This window comes from Peromyscus californicus, unplaced genomic scaffold, assembly GCF_007827085.1.
Source record: "Peromyscus californicus insignis strain IS unplaced genomic scaffold, ASM782708v3 Scaffold_5__1_contigs__length_169319896, whole genome shotgun sequence".
NCBI classification, from domain to species: Eukaryota; Metazoa; Chordata; class Mammalia; order Rodentia; family Cricetidae; genus Peromyscus; species Peromyscus californicus.
Genome location: NW_026294573.1, coordinates 2,217,252 through 2,233,856, shown reverse-complemented (window position 1 = coordinate 2,233,856; position 16,605 = coordinate 2,217,252). Strand labels below are relative to the sequence as shown.

At 55.9% G+C, this 16,605-nt stretch overlaps 1 protein-coding gene across 2 annotated transcripts in view; it reads left to right on the top strand.

The window, feature by feature from the left end:
* The first annotated feature begins 2,188 nt into the window (after positions 1-2,188).
* Positions 2,189-16,605, top strand: part of Megf6 (multiple EGF like domains 6) — a 99,924-nt gene continuing 85,507 nt past the window's right edge. For both annotated transcript variants that reach the window (XM_052718157.1, XM_052718156.1), the window contains exons 1-3: positions 2,189-2,576; positions 9,136-9,270; positions 13,740-13,849. In XM_052718157.1, the coding sequence (XP_052574117.1) occupies positions 2,458-2,576; positions 9,136-9,270; positions 13,740-13,849 (364 nt within the window). In that variant the 5' untranslated portion in view covers positions 2,189-2,457. The remainder of the gene's footprint in view (positions 2,577-9,135; positions 9,271-13,739; positions 13,850-16,605) is intronic.

The window sequence follows — 16,605 nt, the reverse complement described above, 5'->3', positions numbered from 1 at the left end:
GACTCCAACAGGATGCACCTGACTCCTCCTACCAGGACTCTTCTTTACACGGCAGGGAGTTGGTGCTTGGACAGGGCATGAACAGAGCTGGAATAACCTAAGGTCGGTCAATAAAGCTTTGACCCAGGGAAATCGTCAAGTTGAGGAGGTCTAGAAATTTATGCATGAAACCATGTACTTTTGTAAAAATACCAAATCATTTTCTTTTGTATAATTTTTTTTTCAATAAGGTCCCCACATAGGATTCAGGATACTAAAAGCACAGACCCTGCCCCACCTAGAGATTCTCTTTCTAACCCAGGACCACCTTCTTCCCTCTGGTGAGCAGAGAAGATTGTGAGATGGAGTCATCTTTCGCCCGCCCACCCCCCCAACCCCCCCCACCCCCGACCCTGGCCCCGGGGGGGGGGGGGGCACGGTTTAGCAGAGGAGACAGTGATCTTTTCCAGGGTCCTAATGCATGCATGCACACCCTACTACTGATTGTGCACTCATGAAAGGCAGCTCCAGGAGAGAAAGAGGTGCAGAGAAGGAACAGCAGATGGACCCACTGCAGTTTCTGGCTTGGGGAGGCCCCTAGCTGAGGTGGGGCATTCCATGATTTCTTGGGTGCAGACACTTGGGAGGCTGGTACTTTTAGAGTCACCCAGAAGGCTTGGGTCAGCCTCTGCTGTTGAGATCCAGGGAGGGTCTGGTGATGAGTTCAGGCAGAAGGGCAAGATCCAGAACACAACAGTGTAGGGCAAACTAGGGTCCTGTCTGGGGAAACAGGTAGCAAGTTCCAGGACCAATTTTCTCTCTCCCTCCCCTTTTCTCCTTCTTCTCCTTCTCCTTCTCTCTCCCTCCCTCTTCCTCCCCTTCCTTCCCCCTCCCCTCCCCCTCTCCCGCTCTCTATCTCTCTCCCTCTCCCTTCCCTCCTCTCTCTCCCTCTCTCTCCCTCTCCCTCCCCTCCTCTTCGCTCTCTCCTTCTCCCTCTCTCCCCTCCCTCCCTCCACGAGGCCAGGCTCCTGTGGTTAGTGCTCATATCTGCAGTCTGTAGCCCTGTAAGCTGAGGCAGGGGACTCTGCTCCTTCCCTTGCCCTGTGGTTCTCTGCTTGGGTCAGCAGCAGGTCTGAGCTGACAGTACCCACGCCCATTAATGCAACTGCAGCCTTCTGAAATGGGAGCGGGACACTTTTTCACCCCCACTTCCAGGTCCCTTGGCCAAAGATCCTCTCAAGCACTTGCCATTGGGAAGGAGGTGGTTGGAACACCTACCTCATTCCACAGGGAATGGTGGAGGAGGGAGGTCTTCAAAAAATGGCAGGCTAGGCCTACCAATCATGTAAAGGCAGGCGCATCTCTCCAGGAAGAGAAGCAGGGGCTGATCCTCACACAACTATCTGCAACTAGCGAGGTCCCCTACTGTGCCCTTTTGGGGCTATCCCAGCTCAACTTTGAAAAGGAGTCCCTCTGAGTGTCTGGTAAATCCTGGTCTCAGAGGCACCATGTCTAGCGCTGAACAGTCTGGCCCTACCCCTGGAGAAAGTCACATCAAACCAAAACCAGGCTTAAAGGACAGCAAATAGGCCGGAGCGGGGAGTTGCCTCGCCTTCTAGACCCTGTGCAGCTGCCTGGTGGGACATACACGCCCACTCCACCCCATGCCACCGTCCCAAAGCACTGAGCACAGAACTAGGAATACAAATGTCCAGACGGTGTGTTACCTATCATGTCAGTACCCAAAGGAGGTGCCCAGATTCCTCCCTGCTTCTTGGGCAGCGGAGGCAGGGCGCGGAATGAGGAGCCAAGGGAAGGTGAATGCAGAGTCGGTGGAGAGGAGAAGCCAAGGATGCGCTTGCCGATGTCCCGGGTCATGGTTCAGCCGTGTTTGAGAGGTGTGCAACGCTCAGATCGGACAGGACTGGTCACTTGGATGGGACCAGACCTGGGACTCTTGGCCGGAGGTGCGCAGGGAACGCCAAGAGGATGCTCGAATGAAGCTAGATATCGGGTACAGGGAAGCGAGCTTAGTCTTGTGGGCTGGATTAGGGGCTGGCGCGGGGCTGGAAGTGGGCTCCCTCTATTGGGACGGTCTGGGCGGGGCCGAAGGCGGAACGGGCGTGGCCTGGGCTGGGGGTGGGGCCGAAAAGGGGCGGGAGCCGGGGCGGGAGGGGGCTGGGGTCCCGGCCGGGGGGCGTGCGGCGGGCGGGCCTGACGTCTGTGGCGTCCCGCTCCGAGTTCGCTCTCCATCACTGCTGGCAAGTGTCTGTAGAGCGGAGCGCGAAGGTCTCAGCGCTCGGGGCAGCTGCACCATCCGCACCTGCGGCGACCTCCCGCCCCGCACCTGGCGAGGCTCGGTTGCGGCGCCCGCTGTCCTCCAGGGCATGGCGCGCGTGAAGACGGGGTCTCTCAGCCGCAAGGACCGCCTGTGAGTCGGCGAGCAGAGGACCGAGTGGGAGCGCGACCGCGCGCACGATGCTTGTCCGGGCGGAGACGAAAGCCGCTTGGCGCGCGGTGGCCCTGGCTCTGCTGCTGCTCCCCGCTGTGCCTGCAGCCGCTCCGCCGCGACCCCCGCGCCCGCTGCAGCCGAACATGTGAGTAGCGCGAGTCGCGAGGCTCGCGGCAGCGACGCTGACCCGGGACAGAGCTCGGGGCTTTGTCCCTGGGGCCCCAGAACAATGGGCTCTTTGCCTTAACTAGGAGGGGATGGTCTAGACGTGGGGTTTCGGGTTGGATCTGGGGCCCTCGAGACTGCCACAGAGCCCCTAGCCTCCCGGTTCCCGCCTCTGCAGTGAGGGTCCTGCAGACTTAGGCAGGCGGATGCCGAAGTTTGGAGAGGTGAGGAATCCAAGCCCCTGCGGCGCAGAGTCCAGCTGGGGAACCGGCTTGGAGGCGGCCGAGAGGAAGCAGCCTGGTCCCACTTCCTCCCCAAGCTGGTCTCCTGGGGTCTGGGGGCCTGCGCAGGGGCGGGGGTGCCCAGAGGGGGCTGCCAGAACTGGTTTGTGTGTTAAACACGTGCGCTCTGGGGCCTCGGGAGAAGGAATTTAGTACTAGAATGGGCAGGAAGAGAGGGTCAGGGAGCCAGCGGCGACGGATTTAATTTTGAAAGATGATTCCCCAACAGGCCGGTTAGCGGTCTCTCTTAAACTGCAAAGCGATCCCTCTGTTGGCCTCAAAGGAAAACCGGTGCGAACTGAGCCCAAGTGGATGAGGTGCAGGGATGAGAGGGCCTGCAGCCTCCACCCGCCCCTTCCCTGCAGGGTGCAAGGTGGGGCCTTGTAAATTTGGCAAAGCTGCTGGGGCTGCATGGGGAGTGGACGAGGGACCCTTCAGGCCTGAGTTGGGGCTTCCTCTCTGCCAATTAGAGTGTCCTTTCAGCCAGAGAAGGGACTTGCTGCTCCTGTCCAGGGCTGGCACTAGTGGATCCACCATGTACTTGGCCTTGAGGACGGAGCCGTGGCTCCCTGGGAGAATGAGAGGACAAACTTCCCGCTGGGGCAGGTGCTCTCAGGACTCCCACCCTGGGTCTTGCTTTGGTTCTTGTGGCTGTTACATAGGAGAACTGATCTGAGTTGGGGCCTCTCACCCGTGAGTGGAAGCAGCCTGTCCCTGGCTGCTGCTCGTTTCTCTTAACTGTGAGTTTGCCCAAAAGGAGCTTCAGCCTCTGAATGATTACCGCAGTTAGCATGGTGGGCTAGGGTTGCCAGCCTGCCTGTCCCTTTTCATGGTTGAGAAGGGCAGCAGGCACAGCCTTCCTGAGGTTCTGGGTGGATGGATGCAATCTGGAACATGTGGAAACTGTTGGTCGCCCTTTATGGATTCTCCATCCAGCTCTGTCCGCTCCAGCTGATCTCCCTGGGAGTGGAGCCAAGGGCTTGCTGCCTGTGTCCTGCTCACCTGGGCCCAGGAAGCCTTTAGCTGTTGAAAAAGTTGTTGGAACTAGTTGTGAATGGGTGGGAGGAGAGCCTGTCCCTTCCTGCTTGATGCGTTTTCCAGAGCCCACCTTCCCTTCTTCCCGCGGTGGCAGCTGCATCTCTGGGCCTTGTGCCCCCACTTCTGGCTCTTGTGTCCCAGTAGGCCCCTGTCCTCAGACTGTCCATTTTGGGTGAGTCTGAGTTCCCGCTTAGTCAAGAATCCTGGCTGTCTTCCCCAGAAAGAACTGCATCTCTCCGGCGTCTGCACATGGGCCCTAGCTGGCTGGGCTAGTGCAGGAGAGTTTCATTTGGCCACACCAGTGGAGATATCTAGCTGGGTTTTGGAGAAGGAGCACTTGATTTGCTGAGCAGGCAGCAGGTGGAAGCCATAAGGACCAGCTTCCAGAAGTGACTTTGCAGGTTTACTCCTAGCTCTCAACACTCAGAGGAGCAGGGGAGGAGGGCTGGGAAGGCAGCCAGGACCCTAGAAAATACTTCTTCCTGGCTGACCCTCTCTGCCCTGCTGCCTTTCCCCCCTGAGGAGTTCTGATGAGCTGGCAGGGCCTGGTACGGCTGCCACACCTCTTTGGCCAGTTTTCCTGAAGTGATAGCTGTTGACTTTTTGTAGTACTTTGTCCTCCTGCCTATAGCCCCTACGCTGGTGGGCCTCTGTGGATTCTAGGGGTAGGGCAGCTCTGACTCCCACCCCTGGTTACCTGTAGACCCTCACGAATCTGCTGGAACAGTGTGGGTGATTCTCTGGCTGCTGTTGGCTGGGGGTGCTCAGATTGAGTGGACAGAGCCTGCCTGCCTGCTTTTTTTTTTTTTTTTTTTTGCCTCTGAGTGACTTTCCAGCTTTGTGGAAGCGTGACTTGCCTGTTTGATCTGGAGATGGGAATGGCTGCCGAGCAGTGCAAAGTTGGCATGGCTGCTTCAGGGCTTCCTGCTGCCCCATCGAGGACGGAGACGGGGGATGCCCTGGCTGAAGCTGCGCCCCAGTGTTCACACACAACTTCAAAACACAGGGCTTCTCCCAGGCTGGAGCCCCTTTGGGCAGCTGTGCTGAGAAACCCGCCAGGGCTTTGGAATCAGCTAATGATGATGACCCCCTACCCCAGGCAGGTCGTAGGCCCCTCCAAGCTCAAGTTCCATCTCGCAAGGAGCTCTTTGGGTCTACTGGCCCTGAGGGCTTGAACACCCACATTCTCCATGGCTGAGGCCTTTCCCAGTTTATCTCTTGAGTAGCCTCTGATGCCCCTCTTCAGGGCGTGGGGAAGCTGACATGGTGGTTGGCCAGATGTCCCAGAAGACAGGAGATGCTGTGCCTGCGGTGGGGGCACAGTGCGGAAGAAGTGCATGTCTGCTGGACCTCCTGTGATGGTCGCAGTGGACGGTCTTGTGCCTGGTGGGAGGCCTCTGAGGGTCTCCGATCTGCCTTCACACAGTGTTACAGTGCCCCAGAAAGCCACTGGGCTCCTACCCCAGTGTGCCAGCTGTACCCAGGGGAAGTACACTCAGAGGTGAGCCATGAGGCCAGATGAGGGAGGTATAGACAAATCATCCTCCTGAAGACGTGTCAGGGTGGTTATACAGACAGTGTGCCTCCCACTTCCACACCTTGGTAAAGGGTGCTGTTGCCGTTGCCATGAGCATCCCTGGCCTCTAGCTCCTGCAAAGACTGCCAGCTTCTCGGACCCCCATTCCATGCTTCAACAGATGGCTCTGCAGCTGGGCTAAAGTCTCCTCCCCCCGCTGGCCCTGGGTCTACCTTGTGGTTTGGGCTTTGCCCTTCCCACCTTGGTGAGAAGCTGCATGCAAGTACAAGAAACACAAAGACACCTTCGGCTCAGAGAGGAGCTTGAGTGTTTGCTGGGTTCTTCTGGGGCCTGAGCTGAGGCTTCTCTTTGCCTCTTCCTTTGCTCCCCTTCCCCCAGGTTCCCCATCCTCCACCATGTACCTTTGCCTGCACTTCCTAGGAGAGGCATTGAGTCCTGCATGTGCCTCCCCATTAGTGCCCATTAACCACCCTGTTGGACCCTTGTAAGAGCTTCAAAGACTTTGGGCTGGTCTTCTGTCCATGTGGCTTCCTGCAGACCATCCTCACATGGTTGGGGCCAGTGGCATTCTCTACCTGTCACGGATGTCCTAATCCCAGCTGTGTTGCTCTCTCGGGCCTTAGAGCTAGCTGCACAGAGCAGGAGCAGGGGGTCAGAGGATGAGCAGAGTGAACATACAGTAAGGGATACTATGTGACCACAGTGGAGCAGCTACCGTCCAGCAGGAAGGTTTCTAAGTGGTTGGGGAGACAGACACCCAGTGTCCCTTCTAGGCCCCACCTTCTGTTGGTCTTCCAATCAGCTACACTTACCACTAGCCAGAGGACACGTGTGTGTGTGGGGGGGTGGGGGGGGGCAGGTGTGTGTTCAAAGGAAGTTGCATATGTTCAGGAGTTCCATAGAGGGCATTCTCCTATAGGCACACAGCAAAGTGGAGGCCAGGACTCTGGCCAGGGAATGCTGAGGAGGGCTTTTCCTGTGTGGGGACTGCTGCTCTTGTACAAACCTTTACCCTAGCCTGTCCCTGTGTTCTCAGCCTGGGATCCTCGGCCCACAACAGGCTCTTGGAAATCTGGGTCCCCCATTCCTTAGCTAGCCATCTGAGAAACACAGAATCTCAGCAGAGCTCAGGAAGAGGTGGGGTCTTTAGTCCATGTACCGTGTCGGGTTAGCGGGTGATCTTAAGACAGTTCAGGGAAATCACTGTCACCTCCTTTCAGGTGGTGAAAGGGGCATCCCCATGGGTTGATACTTAAAGGTGCCTGGTAGCAGCATGGGGGAGGAGGGAGGTGGAGGTGGTGGTGGCAGCAGTGGCCATCCTGATTGTCATGGTCCCTGTGGTCGCATGTCCCCCTGGGGAATTGTCTTTATGAGGTGGTAAAAATCTTTCGAATCTGGCCCTGGGACTTCACAGCTGCTCAATCCTGTCTGAGGTTCCACCTGGCCAAGGAGAATGAGTTCACAGTTCTAGCGCACATGTGGGGTCCACAGCATATTCCAGATCCCACTGCTTTGTTCTGGGACCCAAGAGTCCTTGCTCTGCAGTCACCCCAGACTTGGTAAGGCTAGCTTCTGCCCTAGATAGAAGTTTGGGAGACTGGGGACGGTGTCGTGGGGCTGGGAAGTCTCAGGACGTGTTCTGACAGTCCTGTGCCTAGGATTGCCTATGGCTGTGGTGCTAACTCTGCCTTGCCTATGCTGCTACTGATGGAAAGTTAGGGTTTAGATGGCCTGGTGTCATGCTGGGCAGTTGCAGACCTTGCTTGCCATGACCAGGAGCCCCTGATGCCATGGCTGGGAGCCCCTGATGATGCCATGGTTGGGAGCCCCATGGGGGAGCTACCCACCACCCCCACATTTCCCCAGAGTGCTCTTGAGTAGGAGCAGCAGGAAATATTAGATAGAAGAATTAGAGGGGGGAGAAACAGATAGAAAATACAGGATAGCCTCAAGAGGGCCTGGAACCTATTCCAGTGGGCTCAGAACATTATTCCAAAGGTCTGTTTATAACAATGCCAAGGGGTGAAGCAAAAGACACACAGCCTTTGCTAGTTAGAGTCAAGTGTAGACCCTTACAAACACTTGATACTCAGGCTCGTGGTCCAAACAACCTCTTATACAGTCCTCCTGGGTACAGCCACTAGGAAACCTAGTGGGCTACAACAGAGCCCCTAATGATGCCATGGTTGGGCAGGTGCAGACCCTGCTCCAGGCTGGGAGCCTCTGATGTTTATTTTTCTATGTTTATCTCGTCTGCAGGTGGTCCATACACTTCCCCAAGGAGGTGGCTTCCCACACAGCAGAGCCAGGGAAAAAACAAAAATAAAGGCTTCTCGGTCAGAACATCCGTCTGGGGGTGGATGGTCTGGGGTCAGAGCTGCTGGTTGGTGTGGTCAAGACTCTCTCTCTCTCTCTCTGCTTTTTTCGAGACTGAGTTTCTCTGTGTAGTTTTGGTGCTTGTCCTGATCTCGCTCTGTAGACCAGGCTGGCCTCGAACTCACAGAGATCCACTCCTCTGCTGCCTGAGAGGTGGGATTAAAGGCATGCGCCACCGCCACGTGGCTGTGGTCTCTTAAGTGGTGAACTTTGGGCAGCACCCAGCAGTCACTGGGAATGTTGAGGCCATTTGGGGAAGGAGTGCCTCATTGGGCATGGGGTGGAGGCAGAGGTCGGGGCAAAGCTAAGGACTCATCTCTATCCCCTGGTGGAGTAGGGACCTCAGCTAGTGTGGGAGTGGGTATACCCGAGAAGAAGGAAGGGCTTTATGCAGAGGATTGCCAGGCTCTCTGTAGTACCCAACAGATTGGAAAATGACTCTGTTCCATGTGTGTGTACTGGTAATCCTTTGTGCTCTGGATTGAGCTCAGAGTCTGGCCATACAGGTTGAATGTCCCATTTTGTTCCTTGGGACATATGGGGTCCTCATCTGCTTCCCAGGCTTGGTCCAATGTAGTGGGTCTTGTCTTCTGTCCCACAACTTGGTTCCTCAGGGGCACAGGCTTGAGTGAGCCTGAGCTTTGTGTCCATTACCTGATGAGCACCTCCAGAGTGCCCCTCCAGTTGACTTTCTCTCATAGGACTGGAGCCTTTTCTACCCTTGGTGGGCCTGAAGGGCTGTCTTAGGCTGCCTACCTTTGGCACCCTGTGCTCCCCAAGGCTGGCTTCTGGGACAAGTGGAGATCAGAGTCATAAAAAGAGTCACTGCCCTGGGTATGGCTGGATAGTGACCAGATTTTCTGGTTTTCTTTTTCCAAATTCCTACTTGTCCTCATCCCTACTCTTGGGTCATGTCCCCATACTCCTGTGTATCCTGAGGATACAAGGGAGGCATTGGGGTGGCAGGAGTGAAGGAGGGTGTAGAAAGAGCATTATTCTGGGGACCTGGACTTGGGGACCAGCCTGAGCCCCAACAAGGGCTGTCCAAAGGGAACGGACGATTTTGCCTACCTTGAAGGTTCTTAGGGACTGGGGCAGTGCCTTGTGCAGCACAGGACCCTGGCAGAAGATGCTTGTGACCATCATTCCTTCTCAGTCCCCTTGTCCTGGAGTCCAGAGTGGATGCCAGGTGGGCACCGTGCTGTGGCCTAGCCATGGTTGGATCCTGAGTGTAGGTGAGGAGGCATGACTGGTGACAGCCAGCTGTTGGTAGTAGAGAAGTTAAATGTCATTGTCCTTTTTTCCAGGCCCCATGTGTGTGCTGAGCAGAAGCTGACCCTGGTGGGCCACCGCCAGCCCTGTGTGCAAGCCTTCAGCCGCATAGTGCCCGTGTGGAGATCAGACTGTGGGCAGCAGGCATGGTGTGTTGGCCAAGAGCGCAGGTATGTGGCAGAGATCCTGGTCTAATGGGCGAACAGTTCTCGGCTAGGAGCACAGCAGCAGTGACCATTAGGTTCAGACAGCTAGGGCTGGAGTCCCACCTTGGTTCCACCTGAGGCCTCTCACTGAGGACATGGTCTCTTACCCCCAGACTCTAGCAGGCCTGCTTGGCAGGCCCTGGTCACTTATGAGGGTGGGGAGGAGCCCTGGTGGTGGTGGGACCTTGCAGAGGAGGAGTGCTGATTGGCCAGAAGCCAGCTGAGGTCCCAGCTGGAGATTTTTGCCACCTGACCCCTGGGCCTAGTTCCCAAGCCTGTGAAAAACTTATTGCTCAATGTTTTACTTAAAAATCAAACTGAAGGAGTGCCTTTGCATAGTTCTCTCTGCAAGGCTGAAGGGAAACTGGGCCGTGGTGGGGAGCGGTATGGGAGTGGAAACATTGGGTGGTAAGGGAATGACAGAGTTGGCTGCAGCCCTAGCTAGGTAGAGGTGTGTATCTGAGGAGGAAAAGGATAAGTCCTGAGCTGGGCAGGGTGCTCAGCAGGGAGAAGCAGCCTTTAGTGTTACCTGCTCATGTGGGGTCTGGGTTCATGGGCTGCCTGCTGCTGCTGCTGCTCATGTGGGATCCAGGGTTCATGGGCTGCCTGCTGCTGCTGCTGCTCATGTGGGGTCCAGGGTTATGGGGCACCTGGGCCTGCTCTGTCTGATCTAGGAGCTCCAGGGACTGTTTCAGAATTCAGCATTTGTTTGCTGTCCATTAGGGCTGGTGCAGAATAGAGATGGGAAAAGTACAGTGGAGAATCATTGTTTCTCAGGGACTGTTGTCTCCATGCCCGGGACAACCATGGTAATGTCTGAGGCAGCAGGTGCTGAGGTGTGAGGGGTGAAGTGCTGACCTGGATGGGGCATGCTGCTCAAGTCTGCCAAACATAGCACAGTCCCTCCCTGTGAAGTGACAGGCTGCAGGTCAGGAGACTGAGGGACCCTGAGGGACCCTGAGGGGAAGGAGAGGTCTCCCGTTCTCAGAGGTCGCCATTTTGTACCTTTCCTTACAGTCTTCACATGGTCATGGGTGCACATGTTTATGACGCAGGGTTTGGTACTCTAAGCTGTGTTTCCCTGTCCATAGCTTGTGAAAGGCACTCTTTCTGGAAGCAGCTGGAAGCCACTGGGGCCCTGAGGCTAGGGACCTATAGGTTGGCAGGGACCTGACGTGGCAGGGTTTCCTAAGTGGCTGAGGACCTCCAGCCTCCTGGCATGATGTCCTCAAGAGTCCTGACATCTGGGAGGGCCACACTTCCCTGGCTGTGTTTGTGTGTTGGGGGACAGGGCATTGGTGGGTAGGTATGGGGGATAGTGCAGTTGGCATACTGTCTGAGTCGGGGTTTTCTGGATATCTCAAAATGTCTTGTGTCCAGGTTCTGGGATCCCCCACCATACTGCCCAGCTCAAGGCATCTGGTACCCGTCACCCACCCTTTGGCCTAGAACATAGAAGTTCAGCCCCAGGTGGGAATAGGGGTCCCATGTGGCATTTTGGGTTCTAGGCTCCAGGTGAGGACCAGAGCTCTGTGGATGAGTAGCTGTCTACTGTGGTTGAGACCATCGTCTTTGTTGGACACAGACCTGTCTCCCTCCTTCACCCATCCCGCTCTGAGGTGTACCTGAGTCATGCCTGTAGAGGATGAGGGGTCCCAGCAGCTCATGGAGATCAGAACTCAGTACACACACTAACCAGGTTCACCTCAGCTCCCAGTGTACAGCAAACACAGGCATGCTTGAGGTCTTGAAGTCCTTGCTGTCCCTCCCAAGCCCTGGGAAATTCCCCCAATCCTCATCTGGACATCTTCCAGTGGCTGTCCTGCTGTGGTGGCCCCAGCACATCCCTCTTAAGAAGCAGCCCTGAGACTACCCTCCCTCCTCCAGTGTGCCTGACCCAGTGGGATATTGCTTCTCTCCTCCACCCAGAACCATGGGACCGGTCCCTCTTCCTAGGCTCATGAACAGAGCCCACACTGGGATGTAGTCTGAGGTTGGCCTGAGTGGCACAGGTGTTTAATAGGGAATGAAGTCAGAATAGGACCTCACCATCAAGTTTAACTGCAGGGACGTGGGGGACAACAGAGTGGTCTCTGGGACAGGGCTCTGCTCTATTGTCAGCCTTGTTGGACCCACAGCAGGATGAGCCTGTAACTCAGTCAACAGTGGGCTCGGGTGGTGTCCAAGCCCTGAGGGACATCACTTCACATTGTGACCTCCGGCTTTGGTCGTGGTGTGGCTATGCTGGTATGGAGACTTCTTTGTTTCTGTCTTTTGCTTTCTGATATGTTATATGTGTGTATGGTGCATGCATGTGAGTGTGCAGGATACTTATGGTTGGGTGTGACCGTCTGTGTGCATATGGAGGTCAGAGATGTCCTTGTGTATCCCGCTCTTCCTTACTGCCTTGAGGAAGAGAACCCTCTCTTACTGAGCTGGAAACTCGCTGGCCAGCGAGCTCCTTGTGCCAACCCCCTCTTCCAATGCTGGGCTTACAAGTATATGTAGCCATGCCCAGCTGTCTACATGGATGTTGGGGGTTTGAACCTACATCTTCTTGCTTTTGCAGTAAGCGTTCTTACCCACTGAGCCATTTCCCTAACCCCTGTGGATTTGCTTGTTTTAGTTTTTTTGGGGGATGGGGGTTGGCTCTCTTCTTGAGCTCTTGTGTGGCCGGCCAGGCAGGACATCACAGGATGGACTTGGGATTCCAGCCCTCAGTCTGAGTGTTCATGGCCAGGTTGAGAACTAGTTGTGACCTCAGTTTTCCCATCTCTATTGACCTGGGTGAGGCTACGGTGACTGATGAGGCCATGCCCCACATATGGCCATTACCTGGTGGCTCTTGCCACCATCTTTTGTCTTGAGGTAATGGGCATTTGGTGGTAGTATGTGGCCTCATCAATAACAGGTGAGGCTGTGGTGACACCTGAGAGGCCAGAGGGAGTTCAAGGGTGTCATGTGAGAGAGTCTTGACAGACTAGACAGACAACCAGCTCACCAGGCTAGGAACTCTCTGGACTGCATCAAGAGCTTTCTAGCTACATGAAGAGGTCCTTTGAGGAGCAAGGGAGGAGTCATTCAGAAAAGGGAAGGAAAGGAGAAGGAATGGAAGGTGGCTTGCATTCAAATCATAGGGCCTGTGACCCTCTTGGAAAGCCCAGAGTGAGGAGTACTATGGCCCCCATTCTGACATGGTCCCAGCAGCCTCCAGTCCTACAGATAGCCCATGTGAGCTGGTGCTGTCTGAAGGTGAGCTGAGTTGGTTCTCATGGCTGCCTGGCCTCTCCAAGAATCTTTCTCCTTCACCCCTGAAGGACACCCCTTGTGGAGGAGTGTCCAGGGGAGCCGCACATAGCCCAGCCCTGTCTCAGCCCAGGCAAGGGGATAAATATTTACGATGGCCAGGCTCTAGTGTGCTGTCGCTGCCAAATATTGTTCACACTGTGGTCGGTTTCTGTCCAGGCAAGTGGTTTCATGTCCTGCCAAGGTGGTATTTTGTAAAGCACTCCCAGAGTTTCTGTGTGCAGAGCCTGTGCAGGAACACATGCTTCCGGGAAGTGGCCTCAGCCTTGTTTATTGGGCAGAGCCCAGAGCCACATGGCTTCCCATGTACTGGCCCCAGAAAGCACAGCCTAGTTTGTTGCCTAGAGAAACAGCTTGGGCCACCTGACCATTCCCAGGGCCTTTAAGGGCCCTTGACCTTGTGGCTGTTGGCTTAGCTTCTGGGTGCGAGGGTGACCCTATGGCCTTAAGGGCGGTTGACACTGCGGGCTGGAGGCCCGTTGGGGAGACTGGAGTCGCCATCTTCTCTTTACCTGTCTTTCGTATGCAGTCTCTGTCTCTGGTCTATGTCTCATTCCTGGTCTGTCCGTCCCTACAAACAGAAATTTCACAGTCATTAGGCTCAGGGACACTTACCAGGCTGTGAGTTCTGTGTCCATTTCTTAGAACTGTTGTGATGTTGGCAAGTCTTAAAAACAGAGTTGGAGGAGTCTGGGGAGATGGCTCAGTTGGTAAAGTGTTTGCCATACAGGCACAAAAACTTGAGCTCAGAGCCCCCAGAACCCTGGGGGAGTCAGTGTTCAAACTCAGTATCAGAAGTGACAGATACCATGTCAGCCTAGACAGAGCTGGGAGCTGGGAGCAGCAGCCATCTACCTTACTGGTCACTAGAGCAAAGAAGGGAGTCTGTGTGGCAGGTAAAGGTGGGCACAAGAGTCCTCCCTAGATAGGATGGAGCCTCCAGTAGCCCTGTGAAGAAGGCAGAGACTTTGAGGGACAGAAGGAGCCAGGCACTGGTGTGTGGGGTATCAGTTCCCTGGGCACTTCAGCTTGCTCAGCTTGCATTAGTGAGGGCCTATTTTGGGGTGTTCTGAGAGCCCAAGTGCTGGCCCTGTAATGATCAACACATCCTTTGTCTTCTGTTCCAGGACTGTCTACTATATGAGCTATAGGCAGGTGTATGCCACGGAGGCCCGCACTGTGTTCAGGTGCTGCCCAGGGTGGAGCCAGAAGCCTGGCCAAGAGGGCTGCCTCTCAGGTGAGTGCTGTCTCTCTCAACTGGTACTGGGCAGACTCTGAACAGAGGCATGTCCAATAGGGATCATCTGCCTGGCCTTGTCTGTCTGGGTGCTGACCCATGGCTTCCATACTTCTAGCCCCTGCCCTTAGCCACATTAGAGATGCCCAGGGACCCTCAGCACCACAGTTTATCTGCCAAAGACTGTTTGAATAGAATTCAGACAGAAGGGGCAGTGGAGTCCCAGCATAGTCTGGTAGAACCGTGGGAGGCAGAGCTGGCCTGGTGCTGGCACAGGAGGGAAGAAGGTAATGCCAGGGACAAAGGAACAGGCTCCTGGCCATGGAGCATGGCTATGGCGGCTGCTGAAGAGGCCTTGGCCTGCAGGTATGGGACAGGTGGCTGGCAGGTGTTGTGGAGACAAGTGGCTGGCCGGTGTGGGGACAGGTGGCTGGCAGGTGTTGTGGGGACAGATGGCTGGCAGGTGTTGTGGGGACAGATGGCTGGCAGATGTTGTGGGGACAGGTGGCTGGCAGGTGTTGTGGGGACAGATGGCTGGCAGGTGTTGTGGGGACAGGTGGCTGGCAGGTGTTGTGGGGACAGGTGGCTGGCAGGTGTTGTGGGGACAGATGGCTGGCAGGTGTTGTGGGGACAGATGGCTGGCAGGTGTTGTGGGGACAGATGGCTGGCAGATGTTGTGGGGACAGGTGGCTGGCAGGTGTTGTGGGGACAGATGGCTGGCAGGTGTTGTGGGGACAGGTGGCTGGCAGGTGTTGTGGGGACAGGTGGTTGGCAAGTGTTATAGGGACAGGTGGCTGGCAGGTGTTGTGGGGACAGATGGCTGGCAGGTGTTGTGGGGACAGATGGCTGGCAGGTGTGGGGACAAGTGACTGGCAGGTGTGGGGACAGGTGGCTGGCAGGTGTTGTGGGGACAGGTGACTGGCAGGTGTTATAGGGACAGGTGGCTGGCAGGTGTGGGGACAGGTGGCTTGCAGGTGTTGTGGGGACAGGTGGCTGGCAGGTGTTATAGGGACAGATGGCTGGCAGGTGTTGTGGGGACAGATTTCTGGCAGATGTTGTGGGGACAGGTGGCTGGCAGGTGTTATAGGGACAGGTGGCTGGCAGGTGTTGTGGGGACAGGTGGCTGGCAGATCTTGTGGGGACAGATGGCTGGCAGATGTTGTGGGGACAGGTGGCTGGCAGGTGTTATAGGGACAGGTGGCTGGCAGGTGTTGTGGGGACAGGTGGTCAGCAGGCAAGAGTGGTTCCTCTAGAAAGATCATTCCTAAAGTCACTGGGGTGGCTGGGAGACACACTCCCCACACTGAAGGTTAAGAGTGGTGGGCTTTACCATTGGAGACTTAGCTGCTCATCCTGAAGTGAACTCCAGTGAGAAAGAGGGAAGAGAGAAGGGATGCTTGGTGATTTTTTTTCCAGGAGGGAAGTGAGTCACTCTCCGGAAGGGAGCAGAGGGAAGAGGACAGGAGGCCAGCTTGGAGGTGACAAGCCTGGGAAGCTGTCCAGCACTCCAGGTTGGGGTGTTCTGGCCCAATACCAGTATCGCCCTTCCCTCGGTGGCTCTCTGAAGGCATCTGACATGTTCCCTGCTTCCTGTGGCTTATAATGAATAGGGCATAGATATCAAAGTCCAGGGCCCCTGGGTTTCTGCTCTGAGTTGGGGGTTCCCTGGGTCTGCCAGAGGAAGTACTAATAATAGGATGAGACATCAGGGAAGCAGAGAGCATGCATGGCTGGATGGGAGGGAAGTGGGTCTCCGAGGCTTACTGGGACAGGTGGACAGGGATGCTCGGGGCAGGATGGGGTGGGGGAAAGGGAACAGGGCAGCCTATAGCCCCATGTCCCCTCTGAGTCCTGAGCTGAGGTCTGGTGAACATCCCAGGGTGAGGGTGGGCAGAGGCAGGCCAAGCCAGGCTCGCCCTGTCTGTACAGGCTAGCTGTCCCCTGCTGTGTGGTGGAGGCACAGGTGGCGGTTTCTATGGGAAGTGTGGTAATCGTGACAGAGTGGGTCTGTAGCAGTGCCGTGAGTACGTCTGTGACCACTTTTCCCTCCCCAGTCTGGCTGATGGGAGAGCTGGGCCTGTCCTGTCAGCTCCAGATGTCTGTGTGTGAACCAGATGCCAGACTGTCACCCACACGTGGAACTGTAGAGAGCTCAGGTTGCTTGTAACTCCTGGTCTGTAGCAGAAGTGGATATGGGAGCAGAGTCACCCAGCTCTGGTGAGGTTGTGGCCTCTATGGAACTCTCCCTGGGCAACTAGTAGTGACAATGGGGTCCTGGCTGTCACATGGCCTGTGAGCCATTGCAGGATCTCCACCCAGAGCCTGGGCTTCCTTAGTTGTTTGTTTTGAGGCTTGTTTTCAATGAAGGACTCTTAGTTACGTGTCTGACATTGTTTATTTAATGGTCGCAGCAGAGCTTATGATCCAGCATCTCTGTCTCCGGATGCTCTTCCCTGGCCTTCCTTGTTTATCACAGTCTGGTTCCCATCCTTGAGGGGCTGGTGTAGGTGTGAACCTGCCTGTCCCTTCCCTAGGGGCTGGAGATCCAGCATGTTCCCTGATGGCCACATGCTCCTTCCTTTGTCTGCCAGTTTCTCGGGCTGTCTCTAGTAGCAGCTCACTGCTGGTGCTGAGGCTGGGGTCTGGCAGGGACAGCACCTGCCTTGGGAGCCCTTGATCTGGTGAGGATGCTAATAGTAAGTAGACACAGATGTTGTGGTTAGTGTGGGAGGAAGTGTACCGTTGAGGCTAGGCAG